This window comes from Carassius carassius, chromosome 36 (assembly GCF_963082965.1).
Source record: "Carassius carassius chromosome 36, fCarCar2.1, whole genome shotgun sequence".
NCBI classification, from domain to species: Eukaryota; Metazoa; Chordata; class Actinopteri; order Cypriniformes; family Cyprinidae; genus Carassius; species Carassius carassius.
This window is the reverse complement of record NC_081790.1, coordinates 15496034-15508680: the sequence shown is the minus strand read 5'-3', so window position 1 is coordinate 15508680 and position 12647 is coordinate 15496034. Positions and strand designations below refer to the sequence as shown.

General features: G+C 36.9%; 2 protein-coding genes across 4 annotated transcripts in view; one reads left to right on the top strand and one right to left on the bottom strand.

Moving 5' to 3' along the window:
- LOC132117286 (steroid hormone receptor ERR1-like) overlaps window positions 1-3812 on the bottom strand; it is a 21513-nt gene extending 17701 nt beyond the window's left edge. Inside the window, exon 1 of one of the 2 annotated variants that reach the window (XM_059526463.1) lies at window positions 3318-3812. The gene's annotated coding sequence lies outside the window, so the exon portion shown is untranslated. Of the gene's footprint in view, window positions 1-2723; window positions 2866-3317 lie in introns of those variants that run through there. The other variant, XM_059526464.1, reaches the window with a different exon arrangement.
- Window positions 1-12647, top strand: part of LOC132117288 (high choriolytic enzyme 1-like) — a 14115-nt gene extending 1468 nt beyond the window's left edge. Inside the window, exons 1-9 of one of the 2 annotated variants that reach the window (XM_059526466.1) lie at window positions 8052-8186; window positions 8270-8288; window positions 8460-8522; window positions 8917-9057; window positions 9164-9281; window positions 11847-12025; window positions 12137-12218; window positions 12314-12441; window positions 12558-12647. In XM_059526466.1, coding sequence (XP_059382449.1) covers window positions 8118-8186; window positions 8270-8288; window positions 8460-8522; window positions 8917-9057; window positions 9164-9281; window positions 11847-12025; window positions 12137-12218; window positions 12314-12441; window positions 12558-12565 — 807 coding nt within the window. In that variant the 5' untranslated portion in view covers window positions 8052-8117 and the 3' untranslated portion in view covers window positions 12566-12647. Of the gene's footprint in view, window positions 1-8051; window positions 8187-8269; window positions 8289-8459; window positions 8523-8916; window positions 9058-9163; window positions 9282-11846; window positions 12026-12136; window positions 12219-12313; window positions 12442-12557 lie in introns of those variants that run through there. The other variant, XM_059526467.1, reaches the window with a different exon arrangement.

The following is a 12647-nucleotide window of genomic DNA, read 5'->3' as shown; positions in this document are numbered from 1 at the left end:
TTTGTGTTGCTCCCATGCACCCATTCTCTGGTCCTGCTCACTGTCATTCACTCAATCTTCACACGCATTCGGACACTTGGATACTCTCGTATGATTTCTTTGCACAATATTTCCCTCCCCCCTCCGCTCTCTGACACATTCCAAAGGTCAAAGTCACTGGAGGGGTCTGAAGGACAGCTCAGGAACTCCAAAAGATCTGTGCGTGTGTGTGTGACAGCAAATACATATGAAGAAAAATGTGCTTCACAGCTGAAAGACAATTTAGCAAGTTCAAAGGAAGAATGAAAGAGATATGGGCAATAGCAAAATTCTTACTTAAAATAAACATTAACTAAATTATTTTTTATTTATTAATTTATTTATTATTTCAACTAATTGTTAAAGCAACCTTTTTCTTTTAGTTCAACTTGATATACTAAAATTGAATAAAACATTTATATATAGACATTTAAAAAATAATATAAAAACTTACAGCAAAATTACTAGGATTTCAACTAAAAATGAAATGTAAAAATAAAAAACTAATTCAAAATAGTATTAAAAATGAAGGCTACATTTATAATTTCATTTAGATTAACTTGATAAAATAACTAACACTGAAACAAAAATGAATAAATATATAGATATATTTGGAAACATTATAATAAAATGGACTAAAACAGCAAAACATTTAAATAAACTAAAATTGAATCAAACATTTATATATAGACATTTAAAAAAAAACATACAGCAAAATTACTAGAACTTCAACTAAAATTCTAATTAAAACAAAATATAATAAAACTAATCTTAATGATACTAAAACAATACTGAGCTCAAGTAAGAATACTGTGTGATAAGATTAACAAAAATCACATAAAAAGATATGTATCCGATATTAAATGAACAACTATCAACTATCCCAGGGACTTTGGTGCAGTCAGCTAAATTTCAGATGTAACTTAAAGGGTGACAATTAGAGAAACATTAAAAAAAAAAAAGTTGCTAGAGCTTTTGTAACATTTAACATTATATTTAGAGAGGTTGAAGCAGCCCAAATACTCGCCAATAAATGTGATCTTTTAGTAACTCTTATCTCCTTGTAAGTGACCTGCTATGAAGCGTATAGGTGTAACAAACAGCACTGAGTAATGATGTTTAAAAGAACAATGTCTTTGTCGAATTTCTTAATGTCCAAAAGTGAAACAGCTGTTTTAGACTTCAGTGCTGCAGTTGTTCTGTAACATTAGTTAAAGATTTCTACTTGTCTTTTTATATCACTTTAGGTTACTGATTTATTTTTTGAGGTACACTAGGAACAGCTCTGCTTCAGAATGCTAGTTTTGTTTAGTAACATTGGTCCTTTTCTCAAACTAGTCCCAGTAGTCCGTTTTGTCATCAGTTGCTGCTTTGTGTAAAATGAAAGCATAGTAGCAGTGATCAACTGATTTCTAATCTAAAGTTTACTGTGTAAATCTGATTCTCAGCAGAGCAATCTGAGATAAGTAGCATGTTAGCCTTTGAACTTTGATTACAGTATGATGCATTAAAACTGTAGAGCAAAGACTGTCAGAGCAGACCTCAAAAGGTGACCTTGTTCACCGAGCCTTGACAACTGAAAGGTTAATTGCTAAACTGGATTACAACTTCTGAAGAAGATTCCCAATCACGTCCAAGAGGGGCCTAGTGGTCACCAACACTTCAAAGAGAGTTTCTATCAATTATTTATACACAGCCATTAGAAAAATATATTTTTTAATCACAAAGTAACCTACATAGACTTATAGATAACCATTTTTATAATAAACACCTGCAATAATGCTTGACACACTTTTTGTGAAAACTATTCACCCTTGACCTTTTTCAGTGAACTCTGGTGCAACAAGTTACAACTCATTTTAAACACGACCAAAAAACAAAACTTAAAACTGTAACCTTGTCTTTCAATAACAGTGAATTAAAAATGCTGACTAAAAAATAAAAGCTAAACAATATTTTTCCCAATTTTTGCTATATCATTAATAATAATACTAATTTATAAATATATTTACAAGAATTGTATGACGCACAAAAAAACTTTAAGGCTTCCTGCACACTGTACATGTACAGCCCAATATTTTCAAAGTATACTTTAGTTTTACATGTACGATAGGTCAGAGTAGGCACATGCGTGATGCAGATTGTCATCAGCACAATATGTGCGTACTGTATACATTTAGCAATTTTTTTTCTAACCGCTCAGTGCAAAAACTGGACGAGGATGAAATTTTCAGTGTGCATTTGTCCATCGCTTGTGTTTACAATTGGCAGTATACTTTTCGAATGCATACTTATAGTAATATTGCATATATATGTTCGACTGTGCCGAAGTGGCTTAAAAAAAAGTATACTGTGGAACTTATACTGACAACTAGTGGCAGGATGCAGAATCACACAGATTTCAGTTACTAGAAATGCAATCAACTTTGCGATAAACCCTATTTAATTTAAGGCTAGTCAAGTCACGTGATCTTAACATGTCCGCCCCCATGAAGGCAACTGACTACATGTAAAACAATCAGCTTTTACTGACATGACTGGAGTCTATTTTTTTGTCAGAGTACGTCATTTTAAACTTTATTTAATCTTTGTGTGTTAAACTTAAAGCGTTAAGAACGGCTTTTGATAACATTTGACAACATAACCGCTGTCACTGTCTACTTCAAAGTGTGCACACAGTTATAATAGCCAAATTAAGTGATTACCTTCTTGTACCAGATGCATTATGTCAGTGACGACGTGAAATGCCTCAAATACAAGAATGCACAGCAGATGTGTCGCGCCTGAGCTCGTGTGTTTCCAGACTGAAGGGCTGTGCTGGAAATGCGACATGACTCGAGTACAAGAGTCCGAGGTGAAATCTCACGCGCTGACACAATATAGGCTACGAGCAGGGGACACCTCGATCAAGGTCAGCCTGCTGCAAAGTGTTACTGCGGACGTTCCCCCCTTTTTATCGCAGTAAAAGCGCATAATACTCATTTATATGCAACGAATAAGCTAGAGTCTGCTAATTTAAATGTTAGGCACTAAATCAAATCTGCTGCTTAGTAGCGCTTGTTAGTGGTCCTACAATCAAACTATCAGGACACACTGACCAATTTACAGTGTAAAGTTTATAATGCTGAGCGGAAGATTGGAAAGATTGGTAGAGACAGCTGACATTTGCCAGTTATGGGCTCTATGACACCAAAAGCACGATTATCAGACAGCTTCATCACGCGCATTAACAATACATGTTTACACTCACAAAATAAAGGAGCACTGCGTTGCTGGGAGCCGGTTGGATGAATACTTACCAGTATTTCAGAGAGCATTGCTGGTGCCTCGAAGCCAACCAAAGAAACTCTTGAGCAAACACTAAATCCGATATTTACATATGCACTATCACATATATCACAGTACTATGGCTTGTCCTACACGCCGATTTAAAGAGCAGATGTTCTGCCTATGTGTTGAAGGGGCTACCTTAGGAATTCTGGTGCTGTATTTAGTACGATAAGCTATAATTCTTTAGACGTAAAATCAATGCAACGACTCGATATTTTGAGTGAATGGCGTCGCGAGTGCAGTCGGTTGAGCAAACGCGTATGATTAATCCATGTTTGATTCGCTATTCCCTGGACTAGTTCCCCATATTGCTGTTTCAGTTGTCACTGGAAGCCTGGATCCTGTCTTCCGCTAATACAGCTGAGATCCCGGTTACGTATATCCTAGTTCTTTCTCCTCCCTCTGCGCTTGCGTCTGCTGTTTCTCCGTTACGTCCGCTCCCGCTTCCAATCACGCGCCCTCGCGCCTCCGTCACAAGCTGCAGCAGAGCTTTAAACAATAAAGAGAAATTGACCTACTGTATGTGTGACTCACGAGTTTACACACTTTTGAGTTATTTTCCGAAGCCTTTATTCAGATTGATTTACACCCGAGCTATTTTGGGGACTGTGTGAGGGGAAAACGTCGCGCGCGTCGTGTAAACCAAAGCCATTTATTCACTGCCATGATTCGTGACTACGTGAATAACTCGGCCTTCGCACTGGGTTTTTCAGAGATGTAGCAAAAAAACGTTGCATCTCGTCTTGAACTGTAACGCTCATCTAATGTTGATGCGTTTCACTATTTGCAGTATTTTTATTAGCTATTCATGAAGGGTTGACATTTTCCAAGGATAAGTGCGATTTAATGCCAACCGTGAATAGAATTATTCTGACAGCTTTTTTGAACGAATTTTAAGTCATGCAAGTGCACGCGCAGTGTAAAAATATATGAGTAGCCTATAAGGGAAAATAATAATAATAATAAAATGGACTAATTTTATACAATAAATCCTGTGAATTGGTTAACGGACGTTACCATATGTGGAGCCAAATTATATTTAATGGGACATGTATTTTTAGAGTAAACACAGTAAAAACATAGGCTACTGTAAAAGAGTCTTATTATAATTTACATTGAAAAGCCTAAATTGGCGTTCCTAGAAGTTTCTGCGTGTTTAATGTTACATTTTATTTCATATTTATGGCAATTTTAGTGTTACGTGTATTATCTGGAAGTCTTTGTGATGTATGTATATATTATTCATTGTTCGAAGAAAAACTCATTTTAATATCATCATGTGGCCTTTTGTTACTTGTTTTAGAAGTGTTCCAGTTAGCCTAGCCTATATTATATCAGCTGATGACATAAGCCAAAATATAGACTCTGTGGTCCAAATACGTCCCGTTCAGAAAAAAAAAAGAGTCCGTAACGCGACAGAATGCGTTTGTCCCAGTCGAGAAGCTAAAGCTTACGGCCGACCTGTAAATCAAGCATCGCTTTAGATGGCATGGAAAATGTCAGCCTGCTCAGTCTTGTGACACTGACCCAACTCACTGCTCTAGGCCTCCTGTAGTCAGCTGGTTCATACAACAGTTTTGGGCTGCGAGCCAGCAGCGCAGAGTTCAGTGACTGCGGAGAGAGAAGGAGAGTCTACAATCCGTGTAACCTGATCACAGCACAGAGTCTCAGAGCCACGCAATGCTGGAACGGAAAATATTCCCGTGTTAAGGAAATGATTAGGATATAGTGGTCTATTTTAGGAATGCAGGCCAGACAGCGTGACTGAAATCTGCTGTCCGTTTTGCAAAAAATAAAATAAAAATCAGACGTGCCTAGGAACACTAATAAGAACAAAATGCATGCACGTGCGCTGGGCTTGTGTGGAAGCGACGGCGTACTGCAAGAAAAAAAGAAACATGAAGCGCTAGTGTCCCGTTGTCCTTGAGAACGCACGCGACCTTGAATTCAAGGTCATCCCCGACGCAGCCTACACTGCATTTCAGCGAGCTGCATTCTGTCTAAACTCTGCTCTTCACACAGAGCTCCTTTACAGCACGTTTCCTCACATGCCCTCATTCGAACGGTTCTGTCACGGTTTGGTAGATGTTTTACAACTTTTAAAGCGCATCATGAGATCTTTTACCGACGGAGGCTTTGGTGTAAATTTGGTTTATGGCTCTACCACAAAAGGTCACACCTCGGTGCTCTGGAATGCTGATAGAGGTCATGACCCCAGAAACAGGTGTGAACAACTCCACAAACACTAATAGCCTCTCAAAAAGACAACAGCTGGGAGGCGAAGGCTATGCAGTAAGAGGACACTGAATCATTCTCATGTTAAACGACGTGTACACGACACCTTTTTAGCAACCTCCCAGTGAAACGCACATAAATACATCTGTCCTATGAGACTATAGGGAACTGCAAATAACCCAATAATTCATCTCAGCTGGCTTTATTCCCACAGATACTGAAAAAAAAACGGTTATTTTAAACATGAGAGGAACTTACTTGAGGTAATTAATAAATAACCTTTTGTAGTTGTAGTCTATTTATGGGAACAAGGGTTGTAGGTATGAAGTGAGTCATAAAAGACTGTCATCTATAATACATAACTTGATGATGGCACGCGTATATTGTAATTTAATCTGTTTGTGATTACAAACCCATCTCGATTGGAATGCAACACAATACATTTTTCATATTCGTTTAGTATAGATTAAAGTGGCCTATAATGAAATACTTAGGGGAAAGAAATAAAAAAGCGACTGGTGTAATTGCATCACAGTGGACGCGCCGCAGCGCCATCTAGCGGTGATGTGATTATGCAGCAGATAAGTGGATTGTGCCAGTCTGCCGACTAGTGACGTCTTTGTACAGAGTGTCCTCGAGCACAAGGTCATATGTTTCCGTCCACGAAAGTTGAGACATCCGAGCATGTGGGCCAGTTTAAGCTCCTATAGCGAAGCAACAGTGTGATAACAGTGTACAGTGATGCCAAGATCATCAGTGAGAAACACAAAAAGAATAACGAGTGAAAAACTGGTTACACATTTTCATTTGTTTATCACAAGGTTGTCAAATTATTTGATCATTTTCAATGGTGCAACATTAGTCGATTGAAATATTTATGATGTCAGATAGCCTAATACACAGCCTACTTCACGTTTGTGTTTAGTTTAGGATTTATTGCAGGTAGGAGGAATTTTATAACCTACATTTCTGTTGCTGTTCATCAGAATACAATAGTAAAGTCACTTTATTTCTCCAACTGCAAATTAAAATGCCAGAACATCATATTGACAATATTTATAAAGTTAAAATGGTAGACTGTCTGACTGTTTCTGAGGCATCAGGAGTGGGACTGATGGTTAGTTAAGTGAGGGTTTGTGCACAAAGGAAGAATTGTTTTTAATTACAGTTTTAATTAAATAAATAATAAAAGTGAATGGTGACTACAGTTTTAACAAAGTTATTTGCAGTGAGGTCTAATTTCAGCACTATCCAGGGTTTTAAGCTTTCAGCACAGGATTATGGCAGCTTCACCCTCTGAGTCCGATTACATTTCTTTCCCTTACAGTATCTCAAGATGTTTCAGCTGCTGTTTATAATGCAAGTTTTTTTTTTGATTGTTCGTTTTGAATTACACAACTGTTTTATGTTATTTTTCTCTCTGCCCACAAAAGCAGCATGTATTCATTTCAGAGTCCATGTTAAGGTTAAAGATGATCCAAATAATCCTATTTTTCAGATGAATTTAGAAAAGATGACGAAAATGAAGTATAAACCAATTTATCAACATGATCTTTTAAATTCTTCTATGCATAAGTAGTATTAACTGGTGATGTGAACTATAAAACATTTTGAAAAATGAAACCATACTATGCAAGTTACACATATTGAATGGCACACAAACATTTTCTGTTTAGTGAATTTGGCTGTATCTATTATTTTAGCTCTAATCTGCCTATAGGTTTTGAAACATTCTGTGTAGATTAACTAGATTTTATATGTAAATGCGAGCAACGTAAATGAATTAATAATTTTCAGAGCATTAACTGACTCCTGATATTATTACGCTACCAGTTTTATTATATAATTTATATTATTACACTACACTGCTTTGATTTTTCATGTTTTTGAACAAAGTCATGTGGTTTGCAAGTGTTCTCCATTTTTTATCAAAAATACAGTAAAACAGTAATGTTGAAATTATTACAACAATGTTCAATAACACATTTATGTAATATATGTTAATTTTCAGCAGCCAGTACTCTTCAATGTCACATGATTCTTCAGAAATCATTCTGATATACTGATTTGATGCTCAAGAAACATTTCTTCTTATCAGTGTGGACAACAGCTGTGGTTCTTAATATTTTTGGGGAAACCAGGATAATTTTTTTCTTAATTCTTTGATAAGTTATTAGATGATTTGATGTCACTGTTGATCAATGCATCCTTGCTGGATAAAAGTATATTTAATTATTTGACCCCAAACCTTTTAGTAGTACTTAACTCTCTTATTTAGACAGTTTGAGGGACATGGGCATTTCTAATGTTGCTGTTTTAGTCTAATTCTTAAATAATTTTAAGTCTTATTTATAGAGGGTGAGGCTGACGTAACCTTATAAGCTTTTCAGATCTTTTCAAGTGGTCTGTGTTGATTTTAACCTTAACTGCAATGCTGGACACTCCCAGATATCTTCTATATAAGAAAGGCTTCAGCTCAGCTCTCTCACAGTTTTATTCTCAGCTAGATTTTTTTTTAAACACACCGAGTGAAAATGGACTGTGTACTGCTTTTCTCCATCTCGGCCGGGCTGCTATGTCTCTCTCAAGCTCTTCCTGCTACAGTAAGAGCTGCAGCTCCCAGAGTTGAGCATCCTTCACTCATTCGCTCACACTCGCTCACTCTGTATATCTGCTCTTTCCACAGGTGCTGCCCACTGATCAAGGTGAGTTTCTATTCAAAATGACTAAATTAGTATTGAAATTTACTAAATTGCTCACGAAGGACCTGTCGCTAATGTAATGGTGGGGTCCCCATCCGGTACCAGGATTAAGAACCAGTATAAAATACAGAAAAACATAGAAAATATGGTTTAATATTGCCGTTATTTGTTCAGATATCCAGTCTGAGAAGCATGATGATATGGATATTTTCTCAAGAATTCTGGAGGCAAACAAAGGTAATAGTTATTTACTACTTTACTACTCGACTATGACATTGTTAGGCAATTTTCTTATGCTTTTTACTTAATTTATATATATATATATATATAGTTTTATATTAACTTTTTATATTAATATATAAATGTAATTTTTTTTATTTAATTAAATATATTTAATACAATGGTTCATTTGTAACTTTATAATTCATAGTTTATATAAACTATAAAAATAAATGGTATAGGTTGAAAGGAATTCCAATTTTATATCTTTTATAGTTTGTACATGACATTTCAGTTAAAACACATGTATGTCTATTTTAATATATTAATCATGATATTAGCTTGCAGTTGACTATTTAAGAGTAGTTTTAACGTTTCTCTAAGAAATTAAATAATTGTTTTGATGATTCAGAGATCAGTGACATGCTTCTGGAGGGAGATTTGGCTTTACCCAAAACAAGGAATGCCATGAAATGCTTGAATGACTACTGCAAATGGCCAAAATCCTCATCTGGACAGGTTGAAGTGCCATATACCATTGCAAGTGACTTCTGTGAGTGACGATAAATTCACTTTTATGTATGTCTGCATCAGAGCCCAATAACATACATGATTTGTGTGTGTGTGTGTGTGTGTGTGATTGTATGTGTTTTTGATAGATGATGATGAGAAGGCAGTGATTGAAAATGCAATGAAGAGCATCGCTGCAAAAACCTGCGTCCGTTTTGTGTCGCGAAGCAATCAAGTGGACTACATCAGCATTGAGAATATTGTAGGGTGAGCTTGACCACACCTGAATACTGAAAATACTCAAGATAAACAAATATACCTGAATAACATTAAAACGTTTAGGGTCAGTGAGAGTTTTTGTTGTAATTAAGAAATGAATACTTTTATTCAGCAAGCAGTAGCCTACCATTTCTAAGCATAGGCGAGCTAGTCGGACGCCACATACTGGTGCTACATTTTAACAAGGTTATTATGACAATTTCTTAGAAACTATGGTTTGTTACATAGAGCTATACATATAGTCGTGGCCAAAAGTTTTGAGAATTACATAAATATTAGTTTTCAAAAAGTTTGCTGCGAAACTGCTTTTAGATCTTTGTTTCAGTTGTTTCTGTGATGTACTGAAATATAATTACAAGCACTTCATACGTTTCAAAGGCTTTTATCGACAATTACATGACATTTATGCAAAGAGTCAGTATTTGCAGTGTTGGCCCTTCTTTTTCAGGACCTCTGCAATTCGACTTCTGGGCCAAATCCTGACTGATAGCAACCCATTCTTTCATGATCACTTCTTGGAGTTTGTCAGAATTAGTGGGTTTTTGTTTGTCCACCCGCCTCTTGAGGATTGACCACAAGTTCTCAATGGGATTAAGATCTGGGGAGTTTCCAGGCCATGGACCCAAAATTTCAACATTCTGGTCCCCGAGCCACTTAGTTATCACTTTTGCCTTATGGCACGGTGCTCCATCGTGCTGGAAAATGCATTGTTCTTCACCAAACTATTGTTGAATTGTTGGAAGAAGTTGCTATTGGAGGGTGTTTTGGTACCATTCTTTATTCATGGCTGTGTTTTTGGGCAGAATTGTGAGTGAGCCCACTCCCTTGGATGAGAAGCAACCCCACACATGAATGGTGTCCGGATGCTTTACTGTTGGCACGACACAGGACTGATGGTAGCGCTCACCTTTTCTTCTTCGGACAAGCCTTTTTCCAGAGGCCGCAAACAATCGGAAAGGGGCTTCATCGGAGAATATGACTTTGTCACAGTCCTCAGCAGTCCATTCACTATACTTTCTGCAGAAGATCAATCTGTCCCTGATGTTTTTTTTGGAGAGAAGTGGCTTCTTTGCTGCCCTTCTTGACACCAGGCCATCTTCCAAAAGTCTTGGCCTCACTGTGCGTGCAGATGCGCTCACACCTGCCTGCTGCCATTCCTGAGCAAGCTCTGCACTGGTGGCACTCCGATCCCGCAGCTGAATCCTCTTTAGGAGACGATCCTGGCGCTTGCTGGACTTTCTTGGACGCCCTGAAGCCTTCTTTACAAGAATTGAACCTCTTTCCTTGAAGTTCTTGATGATCCTATAAATTGTTGATTTAGGTGCAATCTTATTAGCCACAATATCCTTGCCTGTGAAGCCATTTTTATGCAACGCAATGATGGCTGCACGCATTTCTTTGCAGGTCACCATGGTTAACAATGGAAGAACAATGATTTCAAGCATCACCCTCCTTTTAACATGTCAAGTCTGCCATTCTAACCCAATCAGCCTGACATAATGATCTCCAGCCTTGTGCTCATCAACATTCTCACCTGAGTTAACAAGACGATTACAGAAATGATCTCAGCAGGTCCTTTAATGACAGCAATGAAATGCAGTGGAAAGGGTTTTTTTGGGATTAAGTTAATTTTCATGGCAAAGAAGGACTATGCAATTCATCTGATCACTCTTTATAACATTCTGGAGTATATGCAAATTGCTATTATAAAAACTTAAGCAGCAACTTTTCCAATTTCCAATATTTATGTAATTCTCAAAACTTTTGGCCACGACTGTACATCCAGTGGCTAAAATGGTAACAGATAATAAATTGTGCTAAATTTGAACGTGACAAGAAACTGATGTCTGCAAAGAAATTATAATAACCTATATGCAAATATAAGTTGGAAATGTGTAAAGGTTGTTATTTAAGATTTGAGTGTTTACATAATTAGTTGTGTTATTTTGTATGTAATCTTATATTTTCTTGTGTGGGAGTGGGATGGGGGTACTAATAGGGACTTCGCCTAGGGCGTCAAAATGGCTAGAAACGGCCCTGTCAGCAAGGATGCATTAACTTGATTAAAAGTGATAATAAAGACATTTAGAATATTATACAGAATTCTATTTTACTGTTCATGAAGGAATTCTAAAAATATATATCACCGGTTTCACAAAAGTATTATGCAGCACTATTGTTTTCAACATTATTATTAATAATAATAATAAATGTTTCTCGAGCAGCAAATCAGCATATTAGAATGATTTCTCAATGATCATGTGACACTGAAGACTGGAGTGATGATGCTGCTGAATATTCAGCTTTGCCATCACAGCACAAAATTACATTTTAAAATATATTAAAATAGAAAATTTAAATTGTAATAATACATCACGACATTACTGATTTTATTGTATGTTTGATTAAATAAATTCAAGAGTTTTCTTTCAAAAACATTTAAAAAAGTGAACTTTTGAACTCTAGTGTAGGCCTCCATTTGAGTTACCTCATCAGTACAGTGTGGGTGATTTTGTGAATCTCAGATCTTCGAACATGTATCTTTCTTTACAGCTGCTCGTCTACTGTCGGGAGATCTGGAGGTAAACAGCAGTTGGCTCTGTCTGTGAGCGGCTGTGTTTCTCACGGGATCATTGAGCATGAGCTCATCCATTCTCTGGGGTTCTACCACGAACACACCAGGAGCGACAGAGACCAGTACGTCCAGATCAACTGGCAGAATATTCCAGAAGGTCAGAGGATGTGAAACATCTCAAATACTAGAGGTGTTTTAAAAAACAATCTTTTTATTTTATCGTAATGAAAACCTCAATACCAGTGAACACTAGTTTGCCCTTGCACAGCAACTGCATACAACTTTCAGAAGAAGGACACAAATAATCTGAATACCCCTTATGACTACAGCTCCATCATGCATTATGGAAGGTAAAGCTTCACGCTTATCACTTTTAAATTCATGCTTCAGTACAGATATATAAAGTACATCCTCACGGCAATCCACTCTCAATCTCCATCTGCAGGACTGCCTTTGCCAAACAGTATGGCAAGGACACCATCACTCCAATTCCTAACCCTTCAGTGCAGATCGGACAGAGAACGGAAATGTCTAAGATTGACATTCTGAGGATCAACAAGCTCTATGAGTGCGGTGAGCACATTACACACATATAGTCTTATTTATTTTAAATAGCATTCTGGACAGTAATGATTTTTTGAAAGTACTACAGTTCTGATCAAATCAAAGTCCTTTTTTTTTACCTACAGCTCTTTAAAGTGAACACTGAAGATCGAACCCCAGTGAAATACAGACTGTGACTAAATAAAAGGATTACGGTACTGTGTTACCAAAGTAAA